The sequence below is a fragment of the Pleurodeles waltl genome, chromosome 5 (genome assembly GCF_031143425.1).
Source record: "Pleurodeles waltl isolate 20211129_DDA chromosome 5, aPleWal1.hap1.20221129, whole genome shotgun sequence".
In the NCBI taxonomy this organism is placed as follows: domain Eukaryota; kingdom Metazoa; phylum Chordata; class Amphibia; order Caudata; family Salamandridae; genus Pleurodeles; species Pleurodeles waltl.
In genome coordinates, this window is record NC_090444.1 from 1,526,415,911 (window position 1) to 1,526,434,380 (window position 18,470).

At 42.5% G+C, this 18,470-nt stretch overlaps 1 protein-coding gene across 1 annotated transcript in view; it reads left to right on the forward strand.

The window, feature by feature from the left end:
• The window catches only part of CSMD1 (CUB and Sushi multiple domains 1), a 5,088,256-nt gene that overhangs the window by 4,097,796 nt on the left and 971,990 nt on the right, over positions 1-18,470 (forward strand). Inside the window, exons 45-46 of the mRNA XM_069235813.1 lie at positions 4,345-4,425; positions 5,965-6,078. Of these exons, the coding sequence (XP_069091914.1) occupies positions 4,345-4,425; positions 5,965-6,078 (195 nt within the window). The remainder of the gene's footprint in view (positions 1-4,344; positions 4,426-5,964; positions 6,079-18,470) is intronic.

The window sequence follows — 18,470 nt, forward strand, 5'->3', positions numbered from 1 at the left end:
CTAATAAAAATTATTTAGAAATACAAGGAATGGTATGGATTCTCGAGTGTGGTCGATTAGTCTCAATATTTGTTTTGTGTGAAACTCTGAAAGTTAAGCAGGATAAAAGATGATATTATACATATCATAAATGTCCATGACCTGAAAATAAATTATCCCATTTAGATCAATTTTGGCCAGGTGAAGTGGTGAACCCAACCTTAAAAAAAGCTAAGTGAAATTCGTCAGTCTTTTGATTTATTTTGGAATGGGAGTGCTCTGATACTGTTTCATCTTACTCTATCATTGAGGCATGTAAAATACTAATAGCTTGCTCCTTATAAGACAGCAATTTTGATGTTGTGCAATCGACCCTGTTGCAGAGGTCAGTTATGGGAAACTGTGATGCAGGATCATTTAAGATTTTCTATACGTTTCCTTTTCTACAACCATTGTAATGTGCTGGGTGCTCACAGCAATGGATGCAAAAACCATGGTCTTTTGAATAAAAATGTCACATCCAATTTAATTTGGATCTTAGGGTTGGTTAGTGTTATGAACATCCCAGTAATTACTTAGGGAAACATTAACTTGAAGCAGGAAACTGTATTCCGGTTTGAGCTATCTTTAGAATGTTATGTCTTCAGAACTGTAGGCTATTATACACCTACTCCAACTACACTAAACTAATTTGATGAGTTCTTTAGTGTTGGTCTTTTTGACACCTGTCTCACAATTCTCTCAAAAGGCTTGAATAATCTCTCACCTTTAAGTACTCTTCCTTGAAAAAAGGTCTATCCTGTGCTTCATTGGGAACACAGTCAGAAGAGGGAGTGCTATGGAAGCTCTCAGAAGATGGGGTACTCAGGAAGCAAAGCCTGAAGAGGGGCTAGCACAAGAAGTACAGTCAGAAGAGGGGTTTGCTCAGGAAGCACAGTGATGAGGCACACAGTCAGAAAGATCAAAAACATGTACAAAAGCAAATTATAACAATTCTTAGACCCGACAGCCTTAGGGTGGTCTTCCCCTAACTTTTTGCCTCCCTCCCTTTATTTTTCTGATCTTGTTTTTGCTGGCCTCTATTTGCAATTGTACTGCCACTTCGACTTGGCATTTAAAACTACTTGCCAAGCCTTAAACTCCCTTTTCATTACATATGTCACCCCTAAGGTAGGCCCGAGTTAGCCCACAGGGCAGGGTGCTATGTAAGTAAAAGAAAGGACATGTACTTTCAAGTTTTAGATGTCCTGGTAGTGAAAAACTCCTAAAATCATTTTTCACTATTGTGAAGCCTAGTCCTCTCACAGGCAAGCATTGGAAATTCCCTTACATACTTTTAAGTGGTAATGTCTAATCTGAAAGGAGTAGCATTTTCATGTTTGGTATAGTTGGGATGGTAGTGAGAAATCCTGCTTACTGGTGAGGTTAGATTTAACATTACTATTTTAGAAATGCCACTTTTTGAAAGTAAGCATTTCTCTGCACTTACTGCTGTGCCTTATAGCCTGTCTGTGGATATGTTGAGACGGGGCCACTCGCCTGAACGGCAGGATGTCTGCAGGGGCGATGGCATGCCCCCTGACCTCCTCGGACACCTCTTGGCACTTCCTCGTGCTCACAGACGCCCCAGAAGGTGTCCCAAAGGGAAAGGGGGAGTGGAAGAGAAAGAGACAAAACACTGCCACGTCTTTCCTGTCCAGCCAGGCACCCTGTATCTTCGGGGGGCAGATCGTTGTTGACAGAGTGATAGTAGAGTTAGTGCACTCAACTTCCTTGAAACTGAATCTCTCTTTCTGATATGGGCACGGGAGCGGTAGAAGAACACCGGGATGCTCCAGCACTTTTCTTGGATAATAATAACTGTTGGCACAAGTGCTGACACTGCATTACCAAAAACCCAAACTGAGTACCATAACAATAAGTGCTGTAACACTATGGCTGGCTTCACAGAGATTCACTGTTGCACGCTACAATTATAACTGTGGTTGCACGTATCATGCACAAGAATGACAAACAAGGGCATTTATTATATCACATATAACTTTCCTGCATGCACAGGGTTAAACTAAAAGGAACAAAAACAATCCAAGAAATACAAATGTCCACTCTGGGTTCAAACAGTTAGGGTGGCACAGTTTGGTTTGGTTTCACTGTGTGTGTGAAAAACCCTTCAAAAAGCAAATTCCTCAAACCTGAAACACAGGCATGAATGACACTATTTAAATCCAAGAGTTATGCTATTAAAGAAAGAAAAGTCACGTAAATGCTCTTTAAAATTGCACTGTCACTTTTTGTAGTACTTGAGCTCAAGCAGATTTCCTGAAGCAAATTTAGGCAAGTAATTACAATAATAATGTAGAATGTTCAGAAATGCATCTGTCTATTTAAGATAAGCACTCTGGCAAAATACGAGGTCTGAAATATACCAGCTGTTCTAGGAAAGCGCGGCACTCAAAGAACAAACTCCCTGGAGAATACTAGTCACTGAGCTGCAGTCTTTTCTGGAGTGCTGGAGGAATGCTTGTTGTCAGCTGGTACAGGAACGAAGAAAAGAATTGCCTCTAAAGTCCTGAATACGAGGATGACAGCAGAGACTGGACTGCCAAGTCAGATGCTGAGATCAGGAAGCAAAACAAAGCCAAGCACGGAGACATGCTTCACTCTGCTATCTATAGCCAATCAGGAAAGCAGTTGAGTTTCCACATGTGGATGAGTCACCACACCCAATTAGAAGCACATGTCTACACCTGCTCACATTAGCAAACAAGCAAGGGTAAACAAGCATTGATAAAACCAATTGTGTAACACAGCACATTATGTTTACTTAGAAACATGAAGGTTAAACCAAGAACAGAGATATGATTTAACCCTAATCCCTGGGGATGTTGAGAGATAACTCAGAAGGCACCTTGGGGATTCCTGACACTGTCTCCAATCCATGTCTGGTCTGTGATGGTTGACAGCTCCCCTTGTGCATTTAACCCATACAATCATGCACACAGGACACCAGTTGCATCTGCATTCATCTACATACTGGGCAGGAAGGGTGAAGGGGCTCTCACACTTCAAAGGCCAGTAGCCTGACTCCATGCAAAGGTCTAATAACTGCCCACAGATCACCTGGCAGAAAGGACTGGGATGAAAAGAGAACTGGTGCACCTCAAAACCACTATTTGAAGTCTCCCCTTCAAAGGCACATTTGGGTATATATACTCGATCTGTGACCCCCTCAAACCAGACACTTCTGGACCTACAATTTGACTTTTTCAGAAGGAGTGCAGTGCTGCCCAAAGGACTCATCTGGACTTCTTCTCTGAAGGTACTGCTCTCCTGCCTGTTGCCCTGCCGCTTGCTGCTCCCTGACTCTGCTGGAAGGTCTCTGCCTTCCCCCCACAAGTGATTTCCAAGGGTGTCTCAGCTCGTCTTCTGTTAAGAAGTCTCAGGGCCATCAAAGACTTCACCTAAGAGAGAAAATCCACTGCGCCGAAAATATTGATGCAACACCTGCAGAATGGACACAGTGCCTGTCTCATGGCTGAAAAACCAGAGCAGCACCTGTAGAATCAATGCAGTGCCTGCTTCATCATCACAGCGCTTTTGAATTTTCCACGCATCATCCCTGGGTGTCAATTTCTCATCAAACCCCACACCGCAATTAGGAACTAAGGTTGCATGCCCAGAACTTAACACATCACCTTGTCTGAGATGAAAAAAACTGACGCATCACCTCTGCCGTACTGAAAACATTCAATGCATTGCTTTACTTTCTGATGCCTCATCTCCTCTGCAGTCCGCAACATCACAGGTACTTTGTGCTAAAGAGATACAATCATTGATTGACTACTTAAACCTCTAAAAAGTGATATCTTGACTTGTGCATATTAGATTTTTTTTTGTTTTGCTCTTGTTTTATTCAGATGACTATTATCTATTTTTCTAAACTGGTGTGGAGTAGTTTTTGTGGTGTTTTCACTATGTTGCTGTATGAGTTGTTGCGCAAATACTTCACACCTTGCATTCTAAGTTAAGCCTGTCTGCTCTGTTAAACGCTACTGGATGGTGAGCACAGGATAATTTAGGTTGTGTTGTGACTTATCCTGACTAGGATTGTGGTCCCTACTTGGATAGTGTACATACTTCTGCAAACCAGAGACCCAATTTCTAACAACAAGATTTTTTTCTATTGTTTCTTTCCTTGATGGGCTATCTAAATGAAACATAAATATGGTAATGCATGAGGTATTGGTTGATCCATGTATTTCACCACAGATGTAGTGTTCGCCAGTTTGGAAATGCTACTTTGTAGGTGTTTCAAGTATTAAACTAAAATACTGTACACTTTTCAAATGTTTTTTTTTTTTTCAGCATATCAGCTTAAGAAGTGTCAGCCTCCAGTGTCTGTTCCACATGCTGATATAGTTGCAGATGATGACGATTTTGAAATAGGTGAGGTCTTTGTGTGTAATTCTCATTAACAATTATTTTGCTTACTAGTTAAACTCGTTTGCCCAGGTCTGATTAAGGCAATACATGACCAGGCTGGCAAGTTAGTGAGATGGGTGTTTAACAAGGACACAGTCAGTGGCACATTTACTATTCACTAGGCGACATTGAAAGGGATAGTGGCCAGACAGCGCTGCCCTAAATAGGAACGCCTTTAAAGGAGGCCCAGGGGAAACAAGTCATGGGTTGCTAGGATTTATCATACCACTTGAAAGGCCCTTCGAACTACAGTCCATTCACACTGCCGCAGCCGTGCTTTTCCTACTGACACTGTGCGGGATGCATATCAATTGAAGTTTGTGAGAACCTCTATGGCAGCCAGCAGCAAATGGATTCTTCTCCACCGACTCATGTCGCTGATGACTTATGAGTCACTAAAAAGCTATTCTGAAGTAAGGGATGTGCTTTTATGGGGAGAAATATAACAAGGGATAACCTTTGTGAAATGTTATGCGGATACCTTTCAAACACTGCACTTTAAAATCCGTTTTATGCTCTGGTAAATGTTCTGCTGTGCATGAAATCTTCAATGGTCAGACCGAAGATTTACTCCCTCTGCGTTCTCTATAGTTTTCGGAACTTGAATAATTGAATTTCACTGTAATGTTACAGATGTAACAAAATAAATAGGCCATGTTAAATTCCAGGTGCCAAGATTGTGCCACCTTCTGCCCTAAGTGCATGCAATAGAGCAATCCACACTCCCTGTGGAGGTGAAATTTACAGAAGAGTTTAATGAAGGGCACTGATAGTAACGTTCAGTGCCATATAGGCTGAGCTTTCTTCCACATTATGCATGTAATTTTGAAAATTAATATGAGTTGCAAATTGACGGGGTTTTCGACTTTTTCCACAAAGTCTTTGAACGGCATTGTGCAGAAAATTCAATGCGCACCGTGCTTCTCAGTGCAGCGCCATCAATCAGTGCTAGAGCATGTACAGGGACTTGAGCAATAAACATAATGCTACTATTATTTCCATTCAAACCTATGCAGGGGATGCTTACAAAGTGAAACGCACGTAACACAATCATCCAGCGAACCCACTTCAAACAGGAATATCAAGAAATGCTAATGCACACATTTTAGTGGATTTTTGTCTTTCAGTCATTTATTGCTGAGTTACGCTGTAGATGTATGTTGCAGTCCATCAACTGGACTGTCAAAGCAATGTATAATGCTTGATGGGATTCCAACGAATTTGAAGAGAAGTCATATGCACAGCGAGATCCATCATGATTAAATCCATAGAAATGCCACTAACATGAAAAATGCATCTAGATTGCTAAACAGATTTATTGGCATTCAAGCGCATTTGACAAAAGCGTTTCCAATAAGCAATGCTTCACTTTGGTGTAAACAGAAAAATGTAGTTTAAACCGCCGATAGAATGCGTCATTTAAAGAGGTGAAACATTGAGACACAAAAATATCGATTCAGTAGTCTAACCATGTATTTTTACTTGCATTCTTTTATTTTTCAGGGGACTTTGTAAAATACCAGTGCCACTCTGGCTTCACGTTAGTTGGATCTGACGTCATGACTTGTCGGCTCAGCACACAGCTGCAGTTTGAGGGCTCCCCACCACATTGTGAAGGTAGATTTTGCTGTTTTAGCTATCTATCTGACCAAATTCTGATTATTTGTTTCAACTCCATAGGTGCATGCATTCAAATGCTAACAAATGTGCAATTTTAACCCGATATGGACCCAGTGGCCTTGTTCTTTATCAATTGCAGCAGTTTTCTAGGTTATTTACGTTTCTGAGCATTTGTTTTAATCCCAGAACTTTCTGCTACTGCGAAGTAGAACAGAGTTTATTTGTATAATGCATGGAGCATGGAGATAGGTTCATATTGAGATGTATACAATAACTACATCTACAATGTCAGTCTTTAGAGAGATAATGATGCAATTTTCCAAGTTTTCTCTGCAGGGAAAGATACGAATGAACATAAACCCCCTGAGTCCTTGACTTAGGACAGATTGCTTGAGGACACCCTTGAAGGTCCTTAGGGCCATATGTACGAAAGCTTTTTCCCATGGACACAGAATGGGTAAAATCCTTTGGTACATCTGGCCCTTAGGGAGAATGGAAATCTCAGGTTAGCTGTAGCTTGCAGTTGTACAGAGAGGTGAGAATGAAAGTTCTGAATACATGGTCCAACAGCAGTTGTGGCTCGCTGCGTTCTGAAGAGGTGGAGCTGCGCATTGGGAGGGGGGGCTGGTGGCAGGGTAAACATTATATTATTTAAAAAAAAAACCTTTCTCACTTCACCACCGCTCCACTGTTCCTTCTTTCTGACAGGAGGCACAGGCACCCATCATGCCCTGCGGCCAATTCTGAAGCTGCTCAGAGCATCATTAGGAGTGGCTGGGAGCACCCAGCCAGGGCACTCCTAGGTAGACTGGGAGCCTGTGCCTCCTCTCTCCAGCCCAGCAACACAGTGCCAGGCTAGAGACAACCCACATGTGCACTGAGGGGAGTACTCTGTGTACTCCCCTCATTCCCATTATCCCCAATGACCTGCCCCTTTAACAACAAAATGATAATAAACATGGTTTATTATCGTTTTGCTGTAAAAGGTTTGCAGTGGCTGCTGCTGGCGGGGGTGACGCTCCTCCGCCATAGCAGAGGAGCCGCCACTGTCTAACAGGATGCTGTGGGGTTGGGCAGGTAGGATAGGCAAGACCCTTGGTGAATTTGAAAGCCAGTGAAACAATTGTATTTGGGCATTTTAGTAATTAGAGGTGAGTGAGACACTATGTACACTGTTGTGGGGAGGTGCATGTTGGAATACATTATTTTGAGCTGTTTGGAACATAAGGGCAGGAAGGTGAGATAGCAGTGGATGTGTGGGAGAATACTGGGATAAAGTTGCATAATGATATTGTGGTTAACACACAGATGATGGGTGTTCAATAGATAAAATTAATTAAATTAACAATGTTAGTCCTGACCTCCTTAGTGTGGGCTTACCCACCTCCCCCACCCACATGTTTGCCTGCCTCCCTCCCTCCATTCCCTGACCTTGTTTTTTGTGGCTTTAGGACTCTGTGCACTTTCCCACTACCAGTCAGATCTAAAGGCCTTGTGCTCTCTCCCCTAAAACGTGGTAACATTGGCTCATACTCAAATAGCATACCTAATTTACTCATAAGTCCCTAATAAAGTGCACCACATGTGTATAGGGCCTGTAAATTAGATGCTACTATTGGGCCTCCAGCACTGATTGTGCCACCCACTTAGGTAGCCCTTTAACCATGTCTCAGGCCCACCATTGCAGATCATGTCTCTGTAGTTTCAACTCCATATCGACCTGGCACGTTAAACATCTTGTCAGGCCTATATGTAATAAAATCACCAACCTTTTAAGTTCAGTTAAAGTTTTCAGTAATTTAAACCTTTGCTCAACACCTGGTACATATGGCTCAGAGCACAGAGGATTAACTTAAAGAAAATGTGTAAAGCATTTAGAAGTGACACAATGGTTAAAAAGTAAAAAATGCAACTAACTGAAAATCCCCTTCCAATATGGAAAAATACAACAATATTAAAGAAATATAATGACACCAAAATGACAAAAAAGCCAACAAAGGGAAGCAGTGGTATGAATTTTAGAATTCTTAAGTGAAAAACACCAAGATGGAATTGATTTTAAACATCATGCTGCTTTATTTGCATCATTTTGTGTTGAGAGCTGTTCGTGGGTGGTACAATGGTGTTGCAATGTGACCACCCATGGATTTTGACACAAAGCCCAACAATAGTAGACATGATTTTGCATCAGAAATTAGCACCTTTATGAGACTTAACTTGGAGATATACCTTTATTTCTCCAAGCGTTTCAGAGTTTTTATCTGTGTGTTCTGCTTATCTTCAAACTAAGAGGGAACGAGGCTAAAGAATGCAGCACTCTTAGTCTGAGTAATGAATTGATTAAGGCACTTCCTGGGGTTCAAACAAAAGTATACACAAATATTAACATGAACATTTAACTTGAATGCAGCAAAACACGTGCAGCTACTGAAATAATCACAGCAGTTGAATAGCAATAATCAGAAAAAATGCAATATATTAACAATGAATATGTAAGCAGTGAATATATATATGCAATTATTCATGCACACAGTAAATCTAGATAATTAAGATTAAAAAATTATGCATCACCATGTGATCGAATTTAACATCAAACTTCTCTTTGACAATGTCAATCTGTGGAACCCTGGAGAGATGAGACAGGAGACATTTTCCCCAGTGGGGCTTTGATTTTTCTGAGTAATGCGTTCACCGTCGGACATGAGTTCCTAATGCCTCAGTGGCAAGTTTCCTACCCTTATTTACTTTAAAGAAACTTAATTGGAAGGTTCTGGTAACCTCCCTAGCTTCAAGTAAGTTGTGAAATTCAAGTGCTGGCTATACTTTGTCAGTGTTGAAAACACATACAAAAGGATTGGCCAGATCCCAAGGTGTATTTCCGAGACAGAGCCATACCCTTGGCTGCTATAAAGATTCTCATCCTTGTACACTCTTATCAGCGTTGCATTCCCCGTGTTATGTTCCCTTCCCTGGTGAGAAAAGTGAAAACGCATTCAATATAGGGAACAAACTGTGCGTGGAAAAATACCTGCATCACTGATGTGACAGCATTTGAAGGAAAGCTAAGCATAAAAATGAAGTCAGTGGTCAAGATGGAATCAATGGTTACATACAGATAGCATTACAGTGTTCTACACTGTACTGCACACATCCATATATGGAAATATTTTATAGTAAATTTAAGCAAGTATTTAGTACTGGAAGTATATCCTTCTGGAACAAAAACTATGCTAGAAAAGACAAATACACCTTTGCACTACAGTGTAAAAGTGTGTGTGTGGTATTAGGCAGCATGATTGTATGCCAGTGTTGAGGTGAGAGCAGGTCAGTATAATATATGAGTGGATATGGCACTTTCCTCCTCTCTCCCACTCAACAATGCAGCGCAAAAGCTTTAGTGTAATAATAAAATTACTTCAAAATCCAATAAGTAGAACCAGAGTAACTTTTTTTTATGTATGAGGCTCAAAATAACTTTAAAAAGCACTTACCACCAACGGTGGTCATCTGGTTGTGGTTGATCAGAACAAGGGTAAGGTTTAAGGTCAACCACAATTGATCGCTGGTCAGATACATGGAACAGGTTCATCCCGGTGAAAGTTAAGAATCTGAGATGGACTTCAAAAGTCCTCAGCAGGGCAAGGCAGCTGGCAGTGGCTGAAGAGGGCTCCACATCCTCTAATGGTCACTAGAGGATGCCTTTGTGAAGCTGTTGACTTTTAGCAGGCAAGCTCTAAACTGGAGAAATTTGAATTTCATGCCCAGAAAAGGTCCCTCTCCAGTTGAATACTTTTCACATCTTCGCCTGGTGGAGTTGTCTAACTTTTGACTTAGTCACTTTTTTGGAGCTCTAATCGATACAGTGTGGCATGGCTGTAGAAAAATGCCAGCCATCTTATTTGCAAAATTCCACTGGACCGGAGTTTCTGCTGTATATAATATAGCACGAGTAACCTGAATATTTCACTCAGTGGTGATGCGCCTTCATTGGATCGGCTTGGCAAATTGGACCCGACCCCATCATTGGTTCTCAGAGCAAAATCTGGCAACGTTTTCAGGAAGCTTTGAGGACAACACATTAACAACAACCAAAGGTCCGGGAACTTGGGGACAGCTTTGGTGGTCAAAACTCACTCCAGCAGAGGCAAGCAACAGAGCCAAGGGTAGGCCCAGTTGAAAATGATCAGCTGAGCACTTACAGAAACGGCCTCTAGAGACTTGTTGTTTCCCTCTAGCTCAAACTGTAGATTAGCCAACTGACAATGAAGTCACTTCTGGGGGTCTCGATTCAAGGCAAGCAGGTCCAGTCTTCCTTCAGGTTCTTCATACAACAGGGAATTCATTCTTTTGATTCTTCATAGGTCCAGGTGTGTTCTGAGGAAGGTATTGGGGTTGCTAGCTTTATGCGCAACTCAAGCCTGTGTCTGAGGGAAACTCCTGGTCACTCTCTAACCAGTGGATTAGACGTTCTCAAGGGTGACCCTACCCACTTTTATAGTACTTCATGTGTGTTTTACTGCAATCAATCTCACAGCACCCCTCTTTCCCTAAAGCCAACATGGCAGAATATTACTTCCTGTGGTCAAATCTCTCTGTCTCCATCCAGAAGTGTGGCTATGGAATTGGGCAAACCATTCATTATGGCCACTCCAAACCAGTTCTGGGGCTCCCCCCTTCTCCCTTCCCCTGGGTCAGGATCCAAGCTGACCAGGAAGAAAAAGGGACCCAGGCCTTGGTGTGAGTTGTATTTGGTAGTGGCAGGGTGGGCACCCTTTGAAGACCAGGTGCTGGGCATAGCAATCCAGCTCAAGGAGTAAAACACCTCTCCAGACTCAAGCCTTTTGTGCCCTGTTTAGGAGCAATATAATCTCACCACAGGGGAGACATTCAACAGTTAGAATACTCCAGAAACTAGCAGAAAGACACGTCACTTAGATAGGAACATTACAACTTTCTCAAATGTAATTTTCAAAATAGTAATGTAAAAATCCACTTTGACATTCAGTTTGGTTTAAATGTTAGTGTTGATTAAAAGTAGCCCTTGAATCATTTTCTCACTACTCCCAAACTGAAATTATGCATTATTGTAAAATGGTTGAGAGGGGTGATAACCCCTATTAAGCAACAACCACGATGATTGTCATGGAGAACCTCAAAAAGTAATTAAATTAACTTGTGCTTAACCTACTGGTAGCATTGCACAAAAATAGTCCAGCATAACTTAGAGGCAATGTGTAAAGTATGTAGACAGCACACAGACACCAATTAAGTAGAAACACAACACATGAAAAATTCTAATTCAATTTAGAATGATAGAGTATTTTGTGATAAATAATATGATACCAGAATATCAACATCCAATGAGTAGCACTTAAAATATTCAGTGTTAAAGTTTTGAGTGAAAATAAATTCTAAAAGCACAAAACACTACCAAAGGTCATCTTGTCCAGGTAGATGGGGGAAAGTTACTAGTTCAGGTTGACCATTATGGAGTGCAGGCGAGATACATGGACCAAGTTAGTCCTACTGAAAAGTTAACTTCTAAGCCTGACACAAAGAGTTCCATTCATGTTGGTGGAGGCAACGTGGGGCAGGCTGAGTGGCATGGAAAATTGTCACTACAGCGCAAAGAGCAGGTTGGGTGTTACAGATGGTCCTCGTTGGAGTGCAAGGAACCAGTCGGGAGTTGTGGAACGTCATCGCCGCTGACAGTTGTTATAAGCCCAAACAGCAGGTTTCACTGGAGCATTCCATTTCCGTTCGTCACAAGCAGCAAAGTCTTGGCACAAATGGGCCTGTTGTCCATCAAAATCCCTAACATCAGGATTTTAACCTTTTCTTTTAAGTGGAGCTTTCAGTGATGCTAGCTAAAGGTCTGGGATCTGAGGAACACCTTTTGGGGATCAAGATTCAAACCAGCAGAGCCAGCAGCATGCTCAGGCAGATCTAGTTACAGGTCCAGTTGAAGCAGTTGATCTGGGCAGTTGCAGGGAGGCCTGTGAAGCTTGTGTCCCTGTAGCTCACACAGTAAGGTAGCTAACTGACCCTTGGAGTCACTCTTGGTAGCCTTGGATGAAGATAAGCAGGTCCGCTCTTCCTTCTCAGACAGCAAGACAGTCCTGTAGGCAGTAGGTCAGTCCTCTGACCGCAGTGCTGGCCTTTATCTCAATCTTCTTCAGGACTAGGAGTGTTCTGATTAGTGCCTATTAAAGTCCAATATTTATACCTAGTACAAGCCTTTGGGAGGGGAGACTCCCTGTCCTAACCACAACATTGTTTCTAGAACGGTCTTCTCCTTCCCCTGGTCATGGCTTCAAACTGTTTTGGGTAACAAAAGGTAGGACAGACCTGGTTTCTTTGTGTGTGCTAGAGGCAAAACCCTTTTAAGTGTAAGTGGTGCCTGGAACTGATGTGCCCCAGTGAACCTGTCAGGAAGGCCCTCTCCAAGCTATGCCCAGGGCCCATTGTTCAATATCTGGGCCCAATATTTATTTTTAAAGGGGAGCCCTTAACAGGATTGGCAGTTTGGAACTCCTTGAAGACCTCTGAAACTTTTGAGCCGGAAAATGGCAATTTTCTAAAAGCGCCATTTTCAGAATTGCAATCTAAAATTCAACTTCACAATAAAATAATATTTTCAGTTGAGTGTAAACAGCATATATCTATCTGCTTCTAATCTGAAGTTGCCTTTTATAATTTGGAAGAAGTTATCACAGTTTTAGCCTGTGGGGAGATAGCCCAAGCAGCAGTCCTACTTTTTCAGTACCAAGTACCCTGCCCTATGAGCTTTTTTGGCCTAATTTAGGGGGGACTTACACATATTCAAAAATTAAGTTTAAGGTGTGGTGTTGGACCTGACCATCTCTGCAGGGACACTGTTGGAAATTGGACTTCTGATTGGCAGAGGTATACACCCTGTACAAGCACGAACCACAATCCTAGTCAGGGTAAGTCACAAACACACCTGTGCTCACTGTGCGGTACTTTGTCACAGAGCAGTCACGTTTAACATAAGAGGAAATGTGTCAAGTTTTTATGGAGCACGTCAAACGATAAAACAGTGAAACCACCACACAAAAGGATACCACACCTGGTTAGAAATGTAGAGCTTATTTTATTAAATAAAACAACCAAAACAACAAAAATCCACTAAGTAGAACTTGATATGAACTTTAAGAGAATAAACCGTGAAATAGAACTTACAAACGAGAAGTGCCAACCAGGAGTATCTGTTTGTGCTGAACTGAGACAAAGTCAAAAGTTTAGGCCGACCATTATGGAGTCTGAACCGGATACAGGTACCCTGTTGGGCTCCACTGAACAAAAGTACCTTAATCCTGGTTGTGTCAACATCAGAGATGAAGGGAGCAGGCTAAAGTGAGGTGTCGATGTTGATCCCCACAATGGAGGAGATGTGTTGATCCTTTCTGTGCACTGGCAAAGATGAGTCAATTTTCTCCATGCAGCATCGGCGAGTAGTTGGGTCTAAGATGTGGCTGTATTAAAGGCGATGCTGAGGACGAACCATGCTGGAGAGGTGATGTATTGACTGAGATACAGCAAATGGGGGCTGATGCGTCTGTTCATATCCATGCAAGAGGCATGATGCACTGGTTCCTATCTGTGCAGAGGTGACAAGGCATTCATTCGACTGGAGCAGCACTTTATACGCACGTCCTAAGGCCCAGAACTGGATTGCCACCACGTGACAGGGCAAGACTCACAGATGGCGGAGTCCAGGTGCTGTAGCTCATGCGTTTGATGTCTTTTGTGGCTGTGACACTTCAGAAAACTGGAGGCAAGCCTTGGATTTACATTGATTCTGGGCTAGAGGGATGTAGGTCCAGTCCTTCTCACTCCCAGGAAAGGAGGGTAGCAGCAGGCACTGGCCAGCCCAGCAGAACAGACGTCCAGCACAGTAGAAGTCCTTCCAGAAGTCCAGTAGTCCTTCTTCCTGACAGAGAATCTACAAGTCCAGCATTGTACTGAATTGCTGTTGTTTGAGATTTAGTGCTTGTACCCAGTTGTGACTGTAAAGTGGGGAAGACTTCACAGAGGTGCTCTTGAAGTGCACAGGCTCCCTGCCTGCTCCGGACTCACTACAGGGGGGTATTCAGCCCTTTATGTGGACACAGAACACAGCCTATTCAGATGTGTCTGCCCTTCCCTCCGATTCTGCCCAGGATGCCCATCAGGATGTGGATGGCCTATTTGTCACACCTAATGTCTCTTTGTATGTGGCTGTCTGGAGGAAATGCACAAAGCCCAGCTGTCACCCACCCCAGACGTATTCCGAGACAGGTGAGACAGGCAGAAGGCACCGATTGGCTAAAGTAAGAAGATGCCTACTTTCTAAATGTGGCATTTTCAGAATTACAATTTAATATCCCTCCAACTTCACCATAAGTTGTGATTTTAAATTGTGATTTCAGAGACATAAAATTTGTGGGTTCCCATCTCTTCCAAGTGAAAATTACACTTATAAATTGTGATAAGGTAATCTCAATGTTATCTTATGGGAGAGATAAGCCTTGCAGCAGTGAAAAATGAACTTAAGATGTTTTCACTACTAAGACATGTGAAACTTGAAAGTACATTCCCTACTTTTTAAATGCACTGCACCCTGTCTGTGGGCTGCCAAGTCCTACCTTAGGGGTGACTTATATGTAATGAAAACGAGGTTTGGGCCTGGCAAGAGGATTAACCAGGTCAAGATGGCAGTTTAAAACTGCACACACAGGCTCTGCAGTGACAGACCTGAGATGTCTGAAGTGCTACTGCATTGGGTGGCACAATCATTGCTGCAAGCCCACTAGTAACATTTAATTTACATCCCCTGGGCACAGGTAATACACTTTACAAGGGGCTTATAAGTAAAATGAATATGCCAATTGTGGATAAGCCAATTTTACCATGTTTTAAGTAGCGAGCACATGCACTTTTACACTGGTTAGCAGTGGTAAAGTGCCCAGGGACCTCAAGCCAGCAAAAACGAGGTCAGCAAATTTAGAGGTCTGAAAGCAGTAGCTCAAGGAAAACCACACTAGGTCACCAGGTCTCATAGTCACCCCAAAACATTATTGCCCTTTTTCCTCCACTTTTTGCTAAATTTGTTTTTGTTAGCTTTTAGGACTCTGTGCATTTTACCACTGCTAACCAGTGCTAAAGTACTTGTGCCCTCTCCCTTAAACATAGCCACATTGGTTTATACACAGAAGCATATTTAATTTACTTGCAAGTTCTTTGCAGAGTAGTATACCATATAACTAGGGCCTGTAAATTAAATGCTACCAGTGGGTCTGCAGTACTTATTGTGCCACCCACCCAAGTAGCACTCAAAAACGTGACCCAGGCCTGCCATTGCAGCCTGGATGCAGTGGCACACTGCCATGTTGAATTGGCATTTAAACTCCCTTATAAAGCCTTAAACTACCATTTTATTACATAAAGGTAAAAGTGTGCCCTAGGTAGCCCACAGGGCAAGGTGTTGTGTAATTAAAAGGTAGGACATGAAACTTTAAGTTTTTTTATGGCCTGGTGGTGAAAAACTCCCATAGTCATATTTCACTACTCTGAGGCCTCTAAGTCCGAAGACGAGCACTGAAAAGGCCCATTCCACTCCATCACGGTTGGCCTTAACTTTCGACTTTGACCCAGTCTCACGTGAAGCGATGTATGTGGTTGGCATGTTTATCTTTTAGATGCTATTTTGAACCTTGAACTTCAAAAATTCATAACTTTAGTTCTACTGATTGGATTTTTGTTGTTGTGATGTCAAATAGTGCATTAACATTTACTCTATATTTCTACATTAGTTTGGTATATTTCTTGTGTTGTCTTCACTTCGTTACTGTTTGTGTGTTGCATAAATACTTTGCACATTGCTTCTAAGTTATGCCTGTCCGCCAAGCCATTTAGGGTTAGGCTAGGTTTAATTTAGTGACTTTTCTTGTTTCAACCTGCAAGGGACCATATACTTTGGACTTACAAGTAAACTAATTATCACAATCAGGCCAAATTACCCATGATTTAGGGAGATAGCATAAGCACTTGTGCATTGGCATCTCTGAGACATGTTTTAAATAGCTACTTTAGTGGGTGGCACAATGAGTGCTGCAGACCCACTATTAGCATTGAATTAATGGGTCCTGGATACATATATATTACCATATACCGGGACTTACAAGTGAATTAATGTGACAATCAGGTGCAGGCCAATTTATCCATGTTTTAGGGAGAGAATACAAGTAGTTTAGCACTGGTTAGCAGTGGTAAAGAGCACAAAGTCCTAAAAGCCAATAAAATGGATTATTATTATGAAAGTAAGAGAGTGAGGGCAAAAAGTTGGAGTGATGCTGCAGATAGAACCTGGTGCAACAATGATGGGTTGTTATAATGTAACTGTTAGAAATTGGGTTTCTAAATAGCTGAGGTATGCAACCTGTCTAAGCAGTAACCACAATTCTACTCAGGGAAAGTATCAAATGCTCCTAGGTTAACCTGTGCTCACTCTCTGATAGCTTGGCACAGACTAATCAGGTTTGAATTAAGAGGCAGTGTTTGAAGTATATGTAAAATCTTCAAACATTAAAAATATAAAAACACCAAACGGAAAGACCCACGCAGGTTAGACAATTAGAGCTACATTTAATGAATGAAACAAGTCCAAAATGACAAAATCCAATCAGTAGAAATGCAGATGTGAATTTTTAAAGCACCAACCGGGGATATCTGCTTGCGCTAAACCAGATTAGATCCAAATGTTCAGGCTGATTGTGATGGATTGTTGGTTGAATACAGTCCCAAGTAAGTCCCACTTAAGCTTTACCTCCTCAACAAAGAGACAAATAGTCTCGTTCATGGGGAAGAAGTTTGCCGGGAGCAAGAAGAGCTTCGTTGGCAGTGGTCCACAGGTGCAAAAAGTCAGAAGGGCATCACTGATGTGTGGATTGGAGCTTTGCAGTTGTGAGCAGTGACACCTGTGCAAAAAGCCAAACTTGCAGTGGCTCACACAGATTCTTCAGCCAAGCAGTGTGGTTCCAGTGCCATCAGGCCCATTTGCGATCATGAAGATCCTAAAAGCTTGATTTCAAGAAGAGCCAAAATCCACTTTCAAAGTCCCAGTACTAGAGAGGCGTCTCTTGGGGGTCAGGAGCTGGTTGAAGACAGGTACAGGAGCTGTATTAAGTGAGTTGGAATTTGTTTGTATGCCTGAGACTTCAGAAAACAGGAGGCAAGCTGCAATGTTCTTTGAGTCTCTTTGCTACTCAGGTGTAGAGATGCATGTCCAGTCTTTCTCACCCCCAGACAAGAGGGCAGCATGTCAGCTCAGTAAGGCAGGAGTCCAGCAGAGTAGCAGCTTAGCAGCGTGGCAGTCCTTGCAGCAGCACAACATCCGTTCTTTCTGGCTGAGTATCCACAGTTCCAGAAATGTACTGAGCTGGTGGTGTCAGAGGTCCTGTACCTCACCTAGTTGTGCCTTTGAAGTGAGGGAGACTATAAAGAAGGGTCTTTGAAGAACACAGAGACCCTTCCTTCCTGCCCTGGCTCCAGACCACTCCAGGGGGTGAATGCAGCCCTTTGTGTGAGGCAGGACGCTGCCTATTCAGGTATGTCAGCCCCTCCCTTCCATCCTGCCCACCAGGCTGTGGATGGCCCATTAGTAACACCTAAGCTCCCTTTGTGTGTAGCTGTCTAGAGGGAATGCACAAGTCCAGTTGTCACCCCACCCAAGATGCATATTGGAGACAGGAATGGTATCAAAAAGCTAAAGTGAGAAAATACTAACTTTCTGAAAGTGGCCCGGGACACCAAACTTGACAAACGCATCTCTTCCAGATAAAGAATTACACTAATGAGATGTGAGAAGGCAATCCCAATGTTATCCTTTGAGAGAGATAGGCTGTGCAATAGTGAAAAACAAATTTGGGAGTTTTTCACTGAGGGCATGTGAAACTTAAAAGAACAGGTCTTGCCTGTTAAACACATTGCACTCTGCCATGTGGGTCATGAAGGGCCTACCTTACTGGTGACATATTTATAGCAAGCATTGGCATATTCAAAGGATCTCACTTTTGGGACCTTGCAAGTGTTTCCAAAGGATCTCACTTTTGGGATCTTGCAAGTGTTTAGCAAGAGCTTCTGGGGTTGCTATTGCTTTAAAAGCATTTGTGAAAACAGAAAATGAGGGGCAATCACAGTGGCAGCAGACCTCTGTTGATTTGGACACTAACACACAGTGCTCACCCTGTGACCTGTGTTGTCAAAAGGGTGTGTATGTAGGGGGGCATTTGATGCACACTGAGGTGTTGCAACACAGCCACTATAGCATAGCAGAGCCCTGCCGAAACACTCGTGCAGCACAGCTTTAGCTATCATCCAGTAGGTGA